Raw genomic sequence first — 22,157 nt, 5'->3', positions numbered from 1 at the left:
ACGCGCGTTTCGTCTACATAAGATTCATCAGTGACGGTCAAATCAAAATAGTCAAAAAGCCAAACATGTACAAAGTTAAAAAGCATTGAGGACCCAAAATGGCAAAAAAAAAATATGTGCCAAATACGGCTAAGGTAATCTATTCCTTAGATAAGAATATCCTTAGTTTTCGAAAAATAAAAATTTTTGTAACAGGAAAATATAATAATCCATACAAAATGTGTCATTTTGTCCCAACCTGTAGCTTGAGAAATATTCATTGACCTATCATTTATATTAACTTTTTTAAGATATCACAATATACTACGTTTTTGCAAAGTATAACAAATTCTATCATGCAGGATAGCATATTATTTCTTTTCGTTTCCCGTTTTCATGGTTGGTATATGAAACTAGAGGCTCTAAAGAGTCTGTGTCGCTCACCTTGGTCTATGTGAATATTAAACAAAGGACGAAGATGGATTCATGACAAATTTTGTTTTGGTGATGGTGATGTGTTTGTACTGAACATTCTTGCTGCTTACAATTATCTCTATCTATAATGAACTTGGCCCAGTAGTTTCAGTGGAAAATGTTAGTAAAAATTTACAAATTTTATGAAAACTGTAAAAAATGGACTATAAAGGGCAATAACTCCTAAAAGGATCAACTGACCATTTCGGTCATGTTGACTTATTTGTAAATCTTACTTTGCTGAACATTATTTCTGTTTACAGTTTATCTCTATCTATAAAAATATTCAAAATAATAACCCAAAACAGCAAAATTGCCTTAAAATTACCAATTCAGGGGCAACAACCCAACAACGGGTTGTCCAATTCATCTGAAAATTCAAGGGAAGATAGATCTTGACCTGATAAACAATTTTACCTATGTCAGATTTGCTCTAAATGCTTTGGTTTCAGAGATATAAGCCAAAATCTACATTTTACCCTATGTTCTATTTTTAGCCATGGCGGCCATCTTGGTTGATTGGCCGGATCACCGGACACATTTTTCAAACTAGATGCCCCAATGATGATTGTGGCCAAGTTTGGTTAAATTTGACCAAGTAGTTTCAAAGGAGAAGATTTTTGTAAAAGTTAACAGACGACGCCGGACGACGATGACGACGACGACGACGGACGACGGACGCAAAGTGATGAGAAAAACTCACTTGGCCCTTCGGCCTAGGTGAGCTTACAAAATATAATAATTTGATATTTCTTCCTGCAGTCATACAAATTATTACTCAATGGACACAAACTGACACGATTCCTACAGTGTATGTAACAATGCTGCAATAGCACACATCATGCAATTTATAAGCTACGTTGATTAAATAAAATTATTTAATATAAAGTGACACGACGAATATATTTTTAAACATATCAATAAAATCATTAAACAATGTCATGGTGAAGAGGTATGGAATATAATCCGTGTACGATGATACAGGCAACAACTTGTATTTGAAATGTTACAATAATTAAGATACAAATATCAAACAGGACATTGCATCATGCGACTGATAATCAAGGTTGTTTTGTTGGGGAAAAAATAATAAAAATACAGAAATCCAAAGAAAATTCAAAGGGGAAAGTCCCTTATAAAATGTCAAAATCAAAATCAACTGTTAAATTCCTGACTTGGAACAGGCATTTTCATATGTACACAATAGGGGATTTAACTTGTAAATAAACTAATAAACAAAACAGATAAAAGTTAGATAAAAAAAACGTTGTTAAAGTATTCCCTCAGTTTAAATTGTATTCCTTTCTGTGACGACTAACTTAAGCTAACTATATAATTATATGTTTAAAAAATAGCCTTGATCAATCACCTTAATACATTTTACTTTGTGCAAATGTGATTATTGCTCAGCATACGTACCTGCTTTATTGTTGAATATGTGTACAGTAATGGGTTCAATGCTGCATTTATTGGCATTACAAATACAGCTACCCAAGAATAAACTTCTGACGGAAATACCTGACCAGTCATTGCTAGAACACCTGAAAAAGAAAACCTTTCTTTTAACATTGATAGATACCCTACTGTAAGTTACATTTAAAAGATAATAGGAAAAATTCCTTCAAAAGGGACCTGACATTTATCCTAAGATCGTGCATTTTTACCATAATATCTCGATCAATATATATGGTTAAATTTATTCACACTGGCGAAGGCTATTTGTTAAAACGAAATATTTGTGAACACTTTTTTATATCATTATCTTCGTATATTACCATCTTATATTAGTACCGTAATGCAAATCTTTTGACTTATATAAGGGAGTTTGAACATTACATCATAGATTAACGACAGACATGCTATACATCATATCAGTACCGATTCAATGACTACTGAGCTAATGAATGTCCATAATGGTATTAATTACGATATTTATTTTAATTATACAATGCTTAGCTTGGTTTATGGATAACTTACCCATTATTCCAACAGGAAACCAACAAAGAAAGTCAGTTAAAACAATTAAGAATAATCTCCTTGCCATTTTTAAGTCCTGTTTTGTCCTCTTCGCCATAATTCTATTTCTACTTTTTGCTGCATTGAAAATCGAAAACTGACATCCAGCTATAACAATAAATGCAATGCAATTGTAAAACACGAATATAACTGTCGAATATTCCCATCCGCTGACTCTTTGTCTAGAAAAAGGTAAAGCCAAACAAACTGCTGTTCTTGAATAAAACGTAGTGGAAAAATAGGACGTATGAGGGATTGGAACCACAGCTAAGATTATTATAAATATCCAGCTAGCCAAGGTAGAAATTTTCGCTGCTTTGTATGTTATCCTTCTTTCACCAAATGGGAATATGACCATTAAATAACAATCAAGAGTCGTTAACATAATGAAATTAACAGATGCCTCACATGAAATAGCCGCAACGATACCAGCAAATTTACAAACAGGACTATTTCGCCATTCACGGTCATGTAAAATATAGTTTCCCGAGTAGTACATATCGACTACAGCAATTATTCCGAGATACACACCCATCAACAAGTCTGAAACACCAAGATTCATAATAAATAACCAGTTTGCCATATAAAGCGGCTTATTTTTGTTAGTGATACGATAATATATAACTCCAAAATTTCCAATCAAGGCATTTAAAGCAATAACCCATAGGCACACTCGTAATACATCATTTCTCATCAAATTGCTACACGATGAGAATTCGTCCATTTTGGGGTAACAATTCTCTGCGGAAACAGATTCTGGTTTTAAACAACAAAAAATATAGGAATCAGTTTTCATTTTTGTTAAATGTGAAAGACTGGAAAATATACCATGAGAAAATTTTGTCAAATCGTTTTGTGTCATATCAATTGTCAGAAGTGATACAAGTTCATCAAATACATTTTCATCTAGAGTTGTTAGTCCATTTCCTGTTATGTTAAACGTTTCTAGGTTTCCTAAACCATTAAATGTCCCAATGAAAAGTGTTTTCATTCTAGTTCCAGACAGTTCCAAATCTTTGACATTAGGTAATGACATGAATGCATTTGGTTCGATTAACCCAAGCATCAGATTGTCTTTTACGTTTAAGGTTACTAGTTTGGTGAGACCATAGAACGTGTAACTTTGCAGAACCTTTAATTTGTTTTTGCTCAAATCTAAATGAAGGAGGTTCATTAATTGCTCAAATGAGTATGGCAAGATAGTTTCAATGCTGCAGTTGAACAGTTTGAAATCAGCCAGGTATGTATATGCAGGAACAATAAAATTGTTATTTGGAAATACTGAGCTGCTGAAATCTATTTTTCTTGCTTCAACGGACAAATCTCTAATAATTGTCTCTATCTCTATTTGATGGCATATAAATGCAAAACCTTGACATGAACATCCAATAGGACACGTAACATCACAACCAACTTCATCATCCCCATATGGACATTGTCTTAAGTTATCACAAAACTCATCAAGTAACAAACACGTGGTTGACTGCTGACATCTATATAATCCAGGACAACTCAAATTTCCTGTTAGTAATCACAAGTTAAAACTAATCAAAACTATATAAACAATCATCAATTAAAAGATATTTATGATAAACTAAGATCGCCGTTTTCTGTTAATAACTTCTAAAAAATCTTTAAATCTTAAGTTTCCACATTCATTAAGCAAAGTGGATATTTGAATTGTCAGGTTATGTTTTAATTAACTTAGCGGTTGATGGTCCACCAGTTTTATCCTCAAGTGTACTGAATAAGAGTTACTTTTCGAAAAAAAAACCTCTTCGAACTTATAAGTTTATTCATAATATAGTTAGAAAACAGTACATGCATTTGGCTTGAGAAAGATGACAAAGAAATGGGTACATCATACAATTTCATGACAGTTCATAAGCTATAGTAAGCGTTTATCGTTTAAGTGCCATTGATACCGATCTAACTATCTACATTACGTATGTTTCAACTATATTATGAATAAACTTATAAGTTCGAAGAGGTTTTTTTATCGAAAAGTAACTCTTATTCAGTACACTTTTAATTCCAAATCTCTCTTACTTATGAAGTTTAGAAATTGAAAAGGAAACTTTTAAATAATTTACGAACACAACTTTCTTTAAAGCTTATGTTGAGATTTTCTGGATTTGAAATTTTCTCTTGATGCATGATGTAATTTTGGTCTTAAGTAAATACTGGAAGAAGTAGTTAACTGCACATATACATATTATAGTTAATTGCTATTAATAAGTATTGCAATATGCATTGTGTTTAAATGCAATATCAGTATTTAGTTCTATTTTAATCTTTAATCAATCCTAATTCTATCTTACTTTTGAGATATAGTTTTTCATATGTGACGTAATTTTTCTGCTGTTTCAGAAATTTCATATGTTCAAATTTTTAATACCTTTTCACCATCGTATGTGACGTAATTTTTAATGCCTTTTCACCGTCGTATGTGACGTCATTTTCATAATTTACTGCGTTGAGGCCTGGACTGAGTCGGGTGTGTCTATTCTGTGTTGGTCATTCATTATGTATTCGTGTTTGTTTTATGTAATGAGTTAATACTTCAGTTTCATTATGTATATCTTTTATATTCATTTGATAAATTTACTGTTTGCAATAGCATTAATTGTTCTAAATAATTAGGATGTTCTTATCCCAAGCATACAAACTTAGCCGTATTTGACACAACTTTTTTCAACTTTTTATCTTTAGTGCTGTACAATTTTGTACTTTTTTTCGCTTTCGATCTTTTATATCTGGGCGTCACTGGTGAGTCTTGTGTGGACGAGGCGCGTTTTTGGCGTATTAAATTTTAAACCTGATGCTTTTTGTTATGCATTAATCATGTGTTTCTTTGTCTAATACGTTTTCCTATTTATTTGTATTGTAGTCCTGTAATATTATGTTGTCATTTCTATGTTATATTTAACATTGCCATTAAAGTGCGAGGTTTGGCATGCCACAAAACCAGGTTCAACCCACCATTTGTTCCTTTAAAAATGTCCTGTACCAAGTCAGGAATATGGCCATTGTTATATTATAGTTCGTTTCTGTGTGTGTTACAGTTTAACGTTGCGTCGTTTGTTTTCTCTTATTTTTGAGTGTAAATTGACATTGCGATAAGACGTGTCACGGTACTTGTCTATCCCAAATTCATGTATTTGGTTTTGATGTTATATTTGTTATTTTCGTGGGATTTTGTCTGATGCTTGGTCCGTTTCTGTGTGTGTTAGTTACATTGTAGTGTTCTGTCGTTGTTCTCCTCTTATATTTATGCGTTTCCGTCAGTTTTAGTTTGTTACCCCGATTTTGTTTTTTGTCCATGGATTTATGAGTTTGAACAGCGGTATACTACTGTTGCCTTTATTTAACCGATGTTAGATAGTCATAACTCGATTAACTAAAACTAATCTGAGTCACACACCAAATCTGATGTAATCAAGTCAACTTAAAAGAAAAACGACAGAACAACAGAAACACTGAACTGCTACAATAACAAACGCACCATCATACAAAGAAAAGGACTATTTGATAACAACTTAGACGCCATCACGAGTTGGTAGACCGTTATGGAATAACCGTTTCACAAATGATATCGGATATGTTCCTTACGTCGTAACTACAATCCCCTTCCCTTTCATGAATATGACCTACCGAATTAGACTATTTACCGGATTTGTAATCACTTAAGCAACACGACGGGTGCCACATGTGGAGCAGGATCTGCTTACCCTTCCGGAGCACCTGAGATCACCCCTAGTTTTTGGTGGGGTTCGTGTTGTTTATTCTTTAGTTTTCTATGTTGTGTCGTGTGTACTATTGTTTTTCTGTTTGTCTTTTTTATTTTTAGCCATGGCGTTGTCAGTTTGTTTTAGATTTATGAGTTTGACTGTCCCTTTGGTATCTTTCGTCCCTCTTTTAATATTCTGTGCTACAAACTAAAACAGATTGAAACACATCAACTATTAGAGGAAAAACGGAAAAACGGAAACAATGAAGTGCAGCAAAAACCAAACGTTTATGTAACATACATAGAAATGATTTTTTTTAACAACAATAACTTAAAATGGGTCACATCTAAATTCACGGACTTTGTGCAAAATCAAATGTGATACTCATAGAAAAATTCATGTATAAAATGAGAATAACACTAGAATGCCAAAAGCACATTTAATCGTTCTCACCACAAAATAATTCATCGTCGCCAAGGGTACAATGTTTTCTGCCGTCACAAACTAAGCTCGATGCAATGCAGTGGCCTTCTTTGCATTTGTAAAAACCTGATTGGCAAACATAATTTTCTACAAAAAACAAAAACATCTTTTTATGACTGTTGCAATATATTTGTTATGGGTGAACATATATCCGTAGTTAGAAATTTAGATTCCACAACTGCAACTATTATACAAATATTTCTCCACTCGAGACAGTTAAATTTTAAGATTTAAAGCGCAAGGCTTGCCGAGCTTTTTAAATAATTAAAATTTAACTGTTGAGAGTGGAGAAATATCGTAATACATGAGTTACAGTGGTGGAATCTGTTTCTCCAATAATTTTTATCCTTCCTTTTTTAAAGATTTGAGGAAAGTTGTGTACTTTTGATGTGACGTCATAAGATATTGTCGCCTTTTTTCCTGACGTCACAATAAGAAAATTCAGAATAAAACAAGAAAATTTAACGTCACAGTTAAATTTCAACCAATTTTTTGCCGAGAACAGATTTTTCACTAGTGAGGAGAAATATCTTTCTCACACCGGTCAGGAAATGTGAAAATAGCACAAAAATTAAAGAAACAAGAATTTAATATTTTTGTGCCATTCTGGGTACCACATAGTATCGTTTCTTGCAAATTCGTTAAAGGAGACAGCGAGTCAATGAGACATCTACACAATGACACACATGACCAATAACTAGTACAGACATTCAGGTGGTCACGAATTTCCCAATTAAACTTTTTAGAAAGTAATTTATTCCCTGCTAGGAATCCACCAAGGTATTTAAACATGAAATGATTTATGGGCTGATCTGTTCACCCTTTTTATGTCAAAGATTTGGGTGAAACTTCAATACTTAGTCAAAAATAAAGAACATAATTGTAAAGGATTGATCTATTGCTTTGTTTATCGCATTCGATTTTCGGTTATTAACAAATACAAATGTGTAACCAGACTTCATAATTTTACTCTTGTATATTAGAAATAGTTTGTAGCGTTATGAGTTACTCGATATTTTTAACAACAAGAAGGAATCCTGAAAAAGTAGTATGTAGCACTACAAACCATTAAATGTCCGAAATGGTCTATACTCGAATGTACTTTTTTTTAATCGACCAGTCTGATGGTTCTAAATTTTACCTATTATTACTCAATTTCTAAAATAACCAATAAAAGTAAGTTAAAAATTCAAAATAAAGTTTATCATTTCTTCTTGAGACAATTTGAAATGAAACAAATGACAAACGAAAATGACCCATTGTCATAATTTTATTTTTATTATAAGATTTTGTCAAATAAGTAGTATAAATAAATTTAAACTTCATTGCAAGATCGGACATTCTTTTACGAGAATCATCCAGACATCAGTTACATGCATACGTTGCCACAGCCAGTATGTCAAAACTTCTAGGAATATTTTTTTATCGGCCTGACCTTCTGAATACTCAAGTTTTGAAATTTTTGAAAAATTGACATAAAAATTGAAGGATCAAATCATAGGGAACATGTATACTAAGTTTTAAATTGATAGGACTTCAACTTCATCGAAACTACCTTGACCAAAAACTTAAACCTGAATTGGGACGGAAGGACGGACGAACTGACAAACGGACGCACAGACCAGAAAACATAAATTGGACATATAATAAATAACTTTCACCATTCTAATAACCCCGATAACCTGTACATATTCGGCGCAAATAAAGGACAAAATCTACGTTACCTGTACACTTTCGTCGAAAATGAAAGACAAAATCTACAAAATTCAAAGAATAAAAATAATAAAATGCAGATCGGCGCAAATATGAGACAAAATCCACACAAGTGAAAGAATAAAAAAAATGAAGTGCAGATCGGCGTAAATATAAGATAAAATCTACGCATGTAACAGAATAAAAAAAAAAAAAATGAAATGCAGATCGGCGCAAAAAGTTCGAGATCAAAATTTATATTTTATTATTTTTATCAGATTGAAGGTTAAATATAGTGTAGTATCTATTGTGTTCATTTGTGTTAAATTTCCACAAGATATCAGCGCAACGCTTAATTCCTCTTTTCTTAGGAGACGTATTTTTAGGAGTACACCATGTAATGTTGGAATCCGTGAAAAACGCGAAATAGGACGTTATAATTTGACGTTTTTTCATTGCTAGAAACAACGTCATAGATCTTTTATGTCACAACCAAGTTGTATTAGTTGATGCGCATAAATATATGCGTGTAAACCAGTTCCTAACTTGATGCAATACAATAGATATATACAAAACAGATCTGTTCAATACGAATTAGTCAATTACTGAATCAAGGTAATCATTATCTTATACATTTACTCCTGCATATGCTTTACTCATTATAGCATATGCTTAACTCATTTCAGCATATGCTAAACTCATTTCAGTATTAGCTTAATTCAATTTAACATATTCTTAATTAATAAGTATATATCGAATTCTGAATTTAAAGAAAATATCATCCACTGAGTGCACCCTTTACATAACAGAGCAATCATTTCATTTCTAGGAGAGGGGTCATGAAGGATTTTCTTATCCTGACTTTTATTTTCAACAAAATATATATTCTGCTTTTTTTTCGCGCGCTTACTAGTGCCGTATTTTTAAGGGTATTCTGCTGTTTTAGTTTTGTCAGTTTTTGAGTATGGAGCGTCACTGAGCAGTCTTATGTAGACGAAACGCGCGATTGGCCTGGTATCTTTGATAACTTTTTTTCAGACTAGGATAAGTATTATTCATACTAACTCGAATGTGGTTCGGACTTGGTTGAGAATCGTTACGACTTGTCGACTATGGTTCAGACTCGTATAGAATGGCTAAGTACTGGTCGTGTACTCGTTCAGCCTGTTAGGTATAGGTCAGACTACAGTCATGAAATATCAAGTAAATGTCAGACCCTTGGTCCCTTGAAAGAGAGGCTCCAGATACCAACACACTCGAATTCCGCCGTCAAATTACTGACAACGGCATGACAAAAAACGACGAATAGCCAAACAACAGTCTACAAAACATAACATAGAAGACACAAGAGTGAACATAACCAAAATCTGGACTGCTCTTAGATACAATTCCTGTTCCACATGTTTAGTTTTTATAATACAATTCGTTTATCTTACCACAATTGTGAAGTTGAGCCATATCTCTACAACCATTTACATCATTTCTTTCATTCACACGCATTATACAGTGGTCTGTATAGTTATACAACTTTCCATCATAACACAAGGACTGGATACGGGAAACATTTTTAGAAATTTCTGACAAATAAATATGAACAACAATGTTTACCCCATTTTTAAATATTATATATCTATGACGCAGAATCAGTGTCATAAATATTTAATTAATCATATACTTTAATCCTTTTAGCATATGCTAAATTATAATGTGGCATAAACTTTATTGATGTCAGCGTATTTTACCATAATAGGGTATGCTTAATTTGATTTAGTATATGCTGCTTTATTAAGCTCATACAGAAATACTGCCTAACATTTATTTCAGCATACGCTTAACACATTTCAGAATATGCTAAATTCATTTCAGCATAAGTAATTCAATGATGGGGGACACAGTTGATGAAGTTGTCATTTATTAGCATTAGTTTTTTAAGTGTCGGTTTATAATGATTATCATAATTGCAAATTTAATTTGTAGATTTTGACTGAAATTGCTTATTGTCCAGTTGCAAGTATTTCATGCTCATTAAGAGCAAACATACAAATAATTCAAGAGTTGATTAAATCGTTTACTATGTAAATTATTTTGTACTAATTAACTCTAATGATACCTTTTATATTAATCCAAATATTGCGGGCTTTCATGTAGCAGAATTGACTTCCCTTTTGTCAACAGTAATATTCTAAAAGCTCTTCGAATCAGAAACTGGTTATCGAGATTTTTAAAATAAACTTTAAGTTTCGAGTATCACATAAGACACACGATCAAGAGGCATAACGTCCAGTGTCACATATTTCCTGCATTATTTGAACGACATCATGTTAACAATACATACTGTATATAGGTTATATTACCATACCCGGAATTTAGGATTTGGCACAGATTTGTACGGCTATTCAGGATAAACACTTGTTGGGATTTTCATGTAAAAAAAAATAGGAGCGAGTAATGGCCATTTTATTTTACTTAAGTAAGGAACTATTTCAATCTTCTCTATATGTTATAGATGCCGTTTTAATTAAAATGTGCGGAAATTTAAAACAAAGTTGCCTCCCAACAGACAACTGATGACACAAAGAAAGAGTGAAGTGCTGCAAATATTTTAATGCGCAGAGAATGAGACATTCACCTACACGAGGTATCTGATTTAATATCTCCAATTTAACTGAGCATGGCTGCTAACATTTACATTCAACATAGACGAACGAACGCTCCACGCTCAGGATGTACTTAGATGAGGTTTTGGAATAAGTGTGAAAGTTCGGAATCCTTGGTGTTTTTCTATACCATGCAAGGTAAAATATGTTGCCCCTTAACACCTATTTATTTTTTAACATATGATTTAATAGATCATAAAAGGTCATTTAACAGAATTCAAACAGATCCTCAATTTTCGTTCTTTTGATTTGAGACCCAAATAATACCAATGCAAATAAAAGGTAAAAGTCCGAGTCTGCCTTTTTTCGCCATATTCTATAAATCAATAAAATTCTTGAATTTTACCTTATATCACCTAAATACATCCTTAACCAAGGTTATAAAAGACCTAAAGTATTTTTTTTTATTAATGAAATAGTTAAATAACTATACTTTAATTTAGAAGCATGAACCAAATAACATACGTATTTATAACATGGACACGAATGATAGTTCCAGTAAAGGAAAAAAAGCTTGGTATAGACACGTATGGGGAATTGAACACATTTGGATGTTTATTAAAAAAGACAACTAAAAAATGTTCTGATTCTAAAATTGATGAAAAATATTCTGTTCAATGAGGGAAAGAAAATCTGAATCCAGATTTCCCCATACCTTAAAGTGTTAAATTTTGAACACAATTATTTGATTGATAGCTTTCAAAAACTAGGTTAGGTCAATGAGAGTACGGCCTAAGTATCAATAATTGTCTGATCATCAATAAGTTGAGTTATGTTTGTATAAGTAAGGATTGCATGCAGTAATTTTTCAACCACTTAGTTAATACAGTGAGCTTTTCATTTAAAACACAATTAGTTTATCATATAGATACAGGTTATGATTCAGGATAAGCTTAATTTACTTTAGCATAAGCTCAATTAATGTTACCACAACCTTTTAACATAATCTCGATTTATTTTAGCATAACTTATCGTTGTCAATAAAATGAAATTTTATGAACTTTCATACAAGTGAGAGGTTCAGCTAGCTATAACACCAGGTTTAATCAACTATTTTCATATATAAGAAAATGACTATACAAAGTCAGGAATATGACATTTGTTCTCCATTCGTTTGATGGGTTTGAGCCTTTAATTTTGCCATTTGATTAGTGAATTTCCGTTTTGAATTTTCCTCGCAATCTATTATTTTTGTGATTTTACTTTTAAATTCATTTTAGCATAAACTTAATTCATTATAAAAGTAACTGAATTAAGTACATGCTAGATGAATTAGGTAAATGCTTGAAAGAACTTGGTATGTATGACCCATATGCAAAGTTTAATATTTATTACATTAATTTCGAACCAAAATTTCTGTATAAATTGAACAATTCAGCATATGCTGAATTGATTTATTATCCATATTTGCGTATGATAAAGTCAGTAAATGATATGCTTAAATCATTTCACCGCTAAACTTGGGAATTGCATGAACTCTGAGTTATTAAAAATGACATAATCAAACATATTTTTAATGGTCTGAGTTCAAATACTTATTTAGTATTAACTCAAAAGTACAAGTACACACTAAATATTGGTGTACGTATCTAAATAATACAAAAAACTGTACAACAATTTATATGACATTAAATAGAAGATAGCACGTAATTGATCAGTTTAATCTCGTCACAATCTTTAACAGCGAACATTATAAATTTAGCATCATTAGTAAAGCGTGTTTTTTTTTCTTGCAAAAACATCAGAAACAATAATTATTGTATTGAGTTTTAAAACCTTTTTTCATCTTAACACTTAAACATATAAGCATGCTGTCTATATTTGATGATATACCTGACCGACATACAACAGGTCCAACTCTCAAATCAGAAAACCCCTCTTCACTGTAAGATATTTTTGGAACCGTATAATAATAAAAGGGAATTATATCGGAATTTGAAATAACTACATCATCAGTAAACACTCTGTTGACATCTGCTTGTCTCCAGTCTGTGCCTCCAAAGCAATGAAAACTACAAAAAAGAAAATAATTTTATGATGATTAAACAGACTATTTTCAGAAAAATTGTACATTGTACAAAACATGTTTTAAGACCTATATGTGTTGATTAATTTAATCCTTTATTAACTGTTATAAAAAGGAAAATACTAAAACAAGGTTATAAATTATAGGCATCGAAATAACAAAAATTATTCCATAGTACATAGATTCCCCTTTCGCATTATCATTTTTTTTTAACGAATTATCCCAAATTTCAAATCCGAAATAATTTTTTTAATGTGCTTTTAAATATATTTCATAAACGTTTAACAGAAACAACCTTACAAATATTATAATCAAAGAGAGTCGAAATTATTGAAACAATTTATTTTGGGCCTTCTGTTTTTGGAATATTTCCAAAAGTGAATTTATAGATGGCTTATAGAGGTACCAGGATTATAATTTAGTACGCGAGACGCGCGTTTCGTTTACATAAGACTCATCAGTGACGCTCATATCAAAATTTTTATAAAGCCAAACAAGTACAAAGTTGAAGAGCATTGTGTAGAGGACACGACATTCATGAATGTGAGATTGGTGATACTATTTTTGTTAGAATTAAAGAACGTTTAAATACTTGCCTTTCATTGTAGTACTCGCCAAAATATTCTTCGTGAGTTCTTGAAAATTCATATGATATAGCGTTTTGAAAATAGCATGTCACTTTAACATTTTGTGAACACGTATATTTATCACTTTTCATTACAGTCTTTATCATTTGCCAAGGAAAACTAAATTCTTCATGTTCTGCATAGAAAGTCGCATAATTGGTGATTGAAAAATTAGCTTTGTTATAAAAGAAGAATGTTGATATCAGTAGTGTATTGCCTTTATCGTTGAATTCACAGTATACCATATATTTTTCTAAAATTAAATAAATGGCATAACAATGTTACTTATTTGTATTTATTTTAACAATACTCTTTTTCATGGAAAAGTCTTTTAACCAAAATATTGAAACACTTGTTATGAAAATTGAATAATTGGCAATGACAATGTTGCTTGTTTGGATTTTTTTTAACAATATACCTTTAAAAAGGAAAAATTATTTAGCCACACATTTTTTTTTCATACAAAGGGATAATTTAGTTCAAAATCATCGAAGTAAGATTTTCCTAATATCGGATCTGGTTTGTCATAAAATATCAACCACCATGTCAACGATAAAACATGGTTGTTCTTGTGTTTTCGAGTATATAACCATAACCGTATGTGACATACTTTGATTTCTAATATTATACCTGAGGAAGACTTGTTTGTTGAGTGAACTCAATGTCACCTTTGATCTATTCATTAAACAGATGTTATAATTAGTAAATGATGTTCATAGAAAAATGAATCTTTTCTATGTAATTTCTTAAATTAATTAAATTATTCTGACAGTTTAGCATAATAGACATTAGTGAAATAAGGAGATATGGTTTGCTTGCCAATTTGACATATATCCACCAAAGTTCAAATGAAGTGGATATAAGAATTGAAAGGCGACCAAATGGTCATCATTTATGAAAAAACCAAAGACCCTATAGTCGACAATAAAAACCCAACTATGTTGCATATGAAACAATCAAAATAAGAAAAAAACTAAAAGACCAATTATTATTTTTTTTAATTTTACTATCATGGATTTTTTCGGACAAACATACTCTAGCTATGAAATCATTTTTTGTTTGCATTTACATTAAAAAAGGTATTTGTTGGAAAACAAAACAATCATACATATATGGCGTAATATAAAATTTCAATTCTGGTATCTATGATTAGTTTATTTAAATATTATAACCTTAGTCCTAACCCTTTTATGAACTACGTGTGTTTTGTCAATCTTCGGCCGTTTGTTGAATTAGTTTTCATGGTCATCTTAATAAAATTAAACTTGATATAAAGTTTTTTTGTGGTCATCAATACTTTATTTGGAACTAAATATGGATACGGTTTTAATATATACCTTTCGTTTCTTGATCTATTAAATACATCCCATTTAATCTCGCTCCATTGAGCCACCACTGTTCACACGATGTATGTATGACACTGTATGAACATCCATACTCGTCCTCTAAGTATCTTCCAGGACAGTCAGGTGTTGTATCACATACACGATCTTGACTGATACATGATTTATCAAAACATTGATAAGTGTTAAAACTACAAGTTTCTGAAAAAATACTTTATAAAATATTGTTATGAAACGGGATAGTGGTGCGAATAGTATAAAATGACATTTGTTTTTATTCAACAACAAAAAATTGCACTTTCTGCTGCTATCAATGTATTTCACTGGAACATTGAGAAGTCCTGTGTGTTTGATAATACCAGAAATCCAGGGTTGTTTTCTTGTAGGTATCATTAGTTTTAATTTTCAGCTAAGTTACAAAATTATCAGAAATGAAATAAACACGAATATATAAATGAGACTTATTTGTTTCACAATTTTCTATATATATCATCTAGCAATAATTGAATTTTAAGAAGGGTTTCCGGAAATTTGTATCACCTTTAAGTTTTTCCTTGGGCTGTATTGGTGTATCAAAAGACTTTTGGTACATGCTATCGAATCGTTTATACTTTTAAAACTGATACTGTTATAATCCTGGTACCTTTGAGATTTATTGAACCGAAGACTTGTTTTTGTAAGAGTTATCTCCCTGAACAGTAGTTTTCTTGTGCCGAGTATTTTTCACAACCCTAAAAGATTACGAACAAAATATTTTATCAAATTGCTTGTTTTTAAACTCGGGTTGTCGAGAATAACTTTGAATCTAGAGATCTGAAGTTTTCATATGAGATTTATATCCCTTTACGTATTTGACATAAGAGAAATGTAATAGTAACTCATGAACCGTTAGTAATAAAGGCCCTAGGGTCTTTTGATTTTGAGATCTTGGGTCCACCAAAAAGAATATGAGATCAAGGTCAAGTATTAATTTCTTGCTAATTTAAATCGACGAAGGTTTTCACTAAATTGTTATTTGAAGCGGTGAGGTTACATTTTTTAAGATTTTTCTCTCCTGGAATGTTAAAAAAGTAAGATGTTTGGAAATATAACTTTGTCTTTTATACATAACTGGAAGAGTCTGGGAAAATTAGAAAAAAAATTGAAAAAAGGCCTTGAGCTTTGACCTTGACCTCATTTTCTAAGTTAGGTCCTCGAGGCCTAAAATAAAAACAATATAGAGTTTAACGGTTATTTTTTAATGATTTAAAATAACATACCGATAAATTCATTTTGTAAAGGTAGATATCTCCTGTAAGATTTCACAAGATCGCTGCGATTCAAATTAGCCAAATAAATCGTGATAATGTGACGATTCCAAAAAAGTGTTTTGTCAATATCTTTTTTGTTACAACGGAAAACCATACACAAGATAAACAGTGAATTAGGAGATAACTCTTACAAAGAAATGTGTTACTCTTAGCAGAGTGCAATTCAAAAGCGCCTCAACTATACCATACAATTTAAAAAGTATCTAAGTGACAAGTTTGAAACAAAATTCAACGAAAGAAATTTGGCGGGTGAAAGAAAGAAAGAAAAGAATTAAAAACAAGTTGTTCAGAGAATAATTGAAAGTCTTTCCAACTTACATTTTCAAATAATTGATAAGAAGATACTTTCGATTAACCAAAAGATACAATGGCGTCTAGTCATAGGTTTCTTAAAACTAAATGAAAAAATGTGTAGATTCTATAAACTTTGGGGATACTTTATTACTTCCAGTTAAGAAAATATTCTTTCAGTCACGTATGATAGCTCATTTTCGTCTGATTCCGAAAATATATGATATCTACATACTTCTCTTTTCAATAACGGAGATTAGTGTCTACTTCCGATGTTTAAAAGGCAGCTCATGGTGTCATTAAGATTTTACAATATGTGAATCCTAAAAACATTTAGTTTCTGGGGATTTTTCCTGTGCATTAAAGCAAAAATAGCTATTTCCAGTTTACAGATGACTTCCGCTTGATATTTTTCAAGGTCATGTGTCACTGAATCATTGCATAAGACACTATGGCTTTATCATGAACCAGAATGAGTTTATATTCGATTTACCTAAAATTTTCATCGGAATTTAGTTTTTTTTTTATTTTACTTTTTCATAGTTTGAGAGGAAATGCACACACTATCAAAGGAAAAGAATTAGAATATGACCTTGACCTGTGACCTTGAAATTATTTTACAAGTTATGACTTTAGTATCTTAAATCAAAAGTCGTAAGTTCTTTACGGCTTATTGTTAATTAGTTACACTGTATGAGGATTTAACAAACAACTAAGAAAAAGAGTTTTGTCTATATCTTTTTTTGTTATGAAGTAGATGAACACACAAAAAACCCCATGTCGCTTGGATAATTCCTATATTGTATTGTATATTATATACGATTTTTTTTACTGATTTTGCTTAAAGCGATCCTTCGAAATCTTATCGGAGTTATCTTCCTTTCCCAAAAAATGTGTCTTTATGTTTTTGTAAGTAATAAACCTTGAGCCGTATAAACCTAGTCTTTTTATTTGATGTCCTTGTGTCCTACCTTATAAAATGACGACAAGGTTATCGATGAAGGTCATATTCTGATTTTTGTCTTTTGCTTGTTTTTGCATGTAGAACACGGCACTAATCCACATTCAGAAAACATGACACTATCAAAAATTGTAATCTCTCGGTCAATCAGACAATCACATCTTGAATATAAATATCTCAACTCAGTACAATATGTTCGGTCAGTCAATGTGATTGTGACGGCATATCTTATATAATATCGATATAAGTCAGGCTTCTTCATAACTCAGTTTGAACAGTATTTGTGCAAAGTGCAAACACTTCGACTATGAAGTCCATAAAGTGCAAACAAGCACGAGCAAAACGTTTAATACATAATTGTTATTTACAACTCACTGAAGATTACAATTATCACGATTCAGACCTGTATAAAAGGGGAAGTGACTCGTATAAAATGATATCATTTTAATTCGTTCCATGAGTTTTAATTTCTCTTTGGTATCTTTTTATTTGAAAACAATATTCAATTGTCCACATATTCACTATTTAACATTTAGTTTTTCAAAGAATTTTTGTGGAACATTTATCTTTTGTGAAGGAGCATTTAAATAATCATATAAGTGAATATACCACAATCTTTCTCATCCGATTCATCAAAACAATTAGTTGTGACGTCACAGCGTTTAGCTGAATAAATACACTGTTTATTGTTACATTGCCATTCTCCGTCTTTACAACTTCTCCATTCTATACAATAAAAGAGGCTACAAATCATTATTTTAAGCATCCAGCAGTAAATGTTCAAACAACACACTCATTTCAAATCAAAAATATCATTATTTGTCAGCGATTATCATTTCCGTTAATAAGGAAGAGAAAATGAATTGATAACAAGATATATTAAACATGCATTCCAACTCTGGAAATGCTGGATTTTCAATCTTATGTCTCACAGTTGAAAACAAAAGCTTTTTGAAATTGATACGGATGCAATCAGCATCTTTTTTTTTTTTTACCAAAACATAGACAACAGCGGTTTCATAGTTAGTGTTAAAATCTCATTAATCAATAAAGGAAAGACAAATTGAGGGGAAAAAGAGAGTTTAGCAAGAACACAAAAGGGGGAAATGCTGGTGTGTGGAAATTGTCAGAAACTCCTGCTATTTTGTAAGCTTACAGCATGTCCTCATGGTGTTCCCTTTTGACAAACATTCATATATACATTTTTATAAAAAATAATATGATACAATGGTTCGGTTTATTATTGAACTTACGACAGTGTTGTTCGTCTGATCCATCATTGCAGTGTTTGATGTGGTCACAGTAGAAGGTAAAATGTATACACGAACCATCTGCACATTGATACTGGGAACTTGAACATGCTGTACCTGAGTTTAGAAACATAAATGCTTTACCCTCAGAACTAAAAAAATATATAATTTTATCTGAAAACACCTTGAAAAATATAAATTGAGAATATAAAAAAAATACAATTTGAATAGTCATAACCGTCATCATATATTTTCAACTTGAGGTAAAAGCCATTCATTTTACACATATTTGATACAAGTTTTTGTTCTATGTACCAAAATTCATTTATCTATTTCGTCAATGATTTTGTATTGATAGACAACAGAAGATATAAGACAATTTCCTATAGTGGTCTTTGACACAAGTAAGTCAACATTAAAAGGCTTATATATTTTCAGTGTACAAATGAAACATTTTTTTAATGAGGAGGATCGCTAATTAAGTTTTCCACTTCTCTGCACTTTGGTTTGCGCATGTTCAAAAACTGTCACGGATATACAAGAACTACTACATACGATTACGGCTACAATATGAAAATATACAGGCGAATACAGATTGCCACGAATGATGCCGAATAAAATTCCGTGATTATTAGACAAATAAACATAGTTTTGTATTGATAGTTAATTTTCTCTTATTAATGATACATAAAAAAGTACCAACTGCATAACATTGGCAGGCGTATATAACTGGTTTACTAACCTGTACTATGGAAAATTTCAATAACTGCATTGTTGATTTTGCTAAAGCGAATAGAATTTTATTTACTCCGATTCGAAGCGTTTTATATAAGTGAACAGATTCTTTAATTCATATAAAAATCAAATTGTAAATGAAACAAAGCAATAGACATATTAAAGATATTAATGAGAGCAAAACAAAACTTAATAATTTACAGATCCCTGTATGTATCAAATAATACTGCTTTACTTTGATCTTTCAAATACGACATATAATTGTCGTATAAGAAATTTTTATCTGTGACTCATGTTCCAAATTGAAACACAAAATTAATCAAATACAGGGTAAATGCTATAGATTTTCGCATGCTCTAACTAAATCTACATAACCGAAAGATCAATATAAATCAACCATGGTTACATAACACCGATATACTTATTTGTAATAAAATATTTATAACTGTTTTTGTTTTTAAATTCAAAATATAGTTTGATCAATGTTGACAGTTCACATTGTTATTTTTACATCTTGTAGAATACATGCAAAATCTACTGCGTACTGAAAGGAAATTAGTGAAATATCTAAAATTAAAACAATACTTCGGTTAAGATATTTATCATTCGTTGGTTTACACCTTTGCTTTATTTAAGAAAATCACCATAAAAATAACGTTATACTTTAAATAACTTTAATTAGTAAAGGGTCCTTTTGAAAAAATTCATAGAAACGAAAGATTATGTGAAGCTTTCTTTTATGGCCTATGTCAATGATTAGAGTAATTTCTTGACTTCAAAAGATTTTTTTTAATTACTTACATGTATTTTTTATCCTGTGGTTTATCAATTTTTTCTAAACATTCCTATCTTTTTTGTTCTTAACAAGCAGCGATCTTTTCAAGAACTTAAGTTTGCAGTTAAGTTATTTGGTTGGTATTATAAGCAATAGAATGTACCATGAATACATAACTTTTTTTATATTCAGGTTTCTTGTTTTAACCTTAATTTAACAAAACAATTCAAGTGGTTGTTATATTTGTAAAATCTTTATTTTTTTATTACAAAAGGATATTGGGAATTCTAGTATCTCATGTTTTACTTTGAAATTGATACGGAAAATATTTCGTACCACATTTTTGTTCGTCAGACCTGTCAGAACAATCATTATAAGTATCACAAACTGCTAGCTGTGATATAACCTCGCCATTTCCACATGTAAATAAGGATTGGTTATGACTTGATATTCCTTTATTGCCACGTAAAATTTTTCTTAAATCTGTCACTGAAACAGAAAAAAAGTTTATCTCTTGAAATTCAATTTCAGGGTTGGTATATATATATTATTAGGTCAAAAGAAAGTTGGTATGACATGTTATCATTATATATTTAACTATACAGCAGAAGATGACAAATATAAAACCATTCAACTAAATTAGATTTATGTATAGAAACATACACAATTTCCGGGCGTTAATCTAAAAAACGAATATGCGGTATTATTTCTCTTCCAAAGAGACCAAATGACACAGAAATTAACAACTATATGTTATCGTACGGCCTTCAACAATGAACAAAGCCCATTACGCATATTCAGCTATAAAATGATCCACTGCGACAAATTTTTAACAATTCTAACGAGAAAAACCACAGCCGAAACAAAACATTGAACGAAAAACAAATATGTAATCGAGTAAGCAAAGAAAACCCCTGAATTACTGGCTACTGGCTTGAAACAGGCACATACATACAGTACAGCATAAGAACGAACTATACAGATCAGTGAAATGTGGTTGCTTGCGTCAAACCCTCCCCATATAATATTCAATAGTTTTAAAAGGAAGACCTACTGTAACCGACATTAATTACGCGTAATGGACACACTAGATGTGTGTCTGTTTTTTGGTTCATAAGCGAAAAACAAATATGTAATCGAGTAAGCAAAGAAAACCCCTGAATTACTGGCTTCTGACTTGAAACAGGCACATACATACAGTACAGCATAAGAACGAGCTATACAGATAAGTGAAACGTGTTTGCTTGCGTCAAACCCTCCCCATATAATATTCAATAGTTTTGAAAGGAAGACCTACTGAAACCGACATTAATTGCGCGTAATGGACACACTAGATGTGTGTCTGTTTTTTTGTTCATAAGCGACATGTTTAAACGTTCTTAGATCATAACATACCTGAATAGTAGTCTGGTTAGTTGATTCTAGATTTTATCCTATTCCCTGTATTTATTGATGTGGAACCGTATGGCGTAAGATACATATGTATTAGAAGGTTTGTTCTATTGATGTACAATTCTTACAACTTTTTGAATTTCGTGCGATTCTCTCGATTTATATGTTTACCTTGATTCTTATTTTCTATATGGATTTATGGATTTATGGATTTAAGAAATTTGAACATTTATAGATATTAGGATTGAAATTTTATATTGGCGCTAGACGTGCTTTTCGTCTACAAAACACTCATCAGTGACACAAATAAAAAAAATGGGCAAATGGCCAAATATAGTACAAAGTTGAAGAGCGTTGAGGACCAAATGGATTTTTTTGTTATCCAAAATACAAAAGACTTTTTTTTTATTCTGCTT

General features: G+C 31.2%; 1 protein-coding gene across 1 annotated transcript; it reads right to left on the bottom strand.

Moving 5' to 3' along the window:
* Positions 1-1,227: 1,227 nt before the first annotated feature.
* LOC139489435 (G-protein coupled receptor GRL101-like) lies at positions 1,228-21,716 on the bottom strand. Its single transcript, XM_071275758.1, has 10 exons — positions 21,647-21,716; positions 20,706-20,838; positions 18,843-18,991; positions 18,199-18,315; positions 15,048-15,228; positions 12,866-13,044; positions 9,812-9,952; positions 2,431-3,990; positions 1,873-1,994; positions 1,228-1,257 (listed from the first exon to the last, which is right to left on the bottom strand). The coding sequence occupies exons 1-10, from the start codon at positions 21,714-21,716 to the stop codon at positions 1,228-1,230; spliced, it is 2,682 nt and encodes an 893-aa protein (XP_071131859.1).
* Between the last annotated feature and the right edge of the window lie 441 nt (positions 21,717-22,157).

The sequence above is a fragment of the Mytilus edulis genome, chromosome 9, assembly GCF_963676685.1.
Source record: "Mytilus edulis chromosome 9, xbMytEdul2.2, whole genome shotgun sequence".
Lineage (NCBI taxonomy): Eukaryota > Metazoa > Mollusca > Bivalvia > Mytilida > Mytilidae > Mytilus > Mytilus edulis.
Note: the sequence above shows the minus strand (reverse complement) of the source record. Positions and strands in the feature narration are given on the sequence as shown.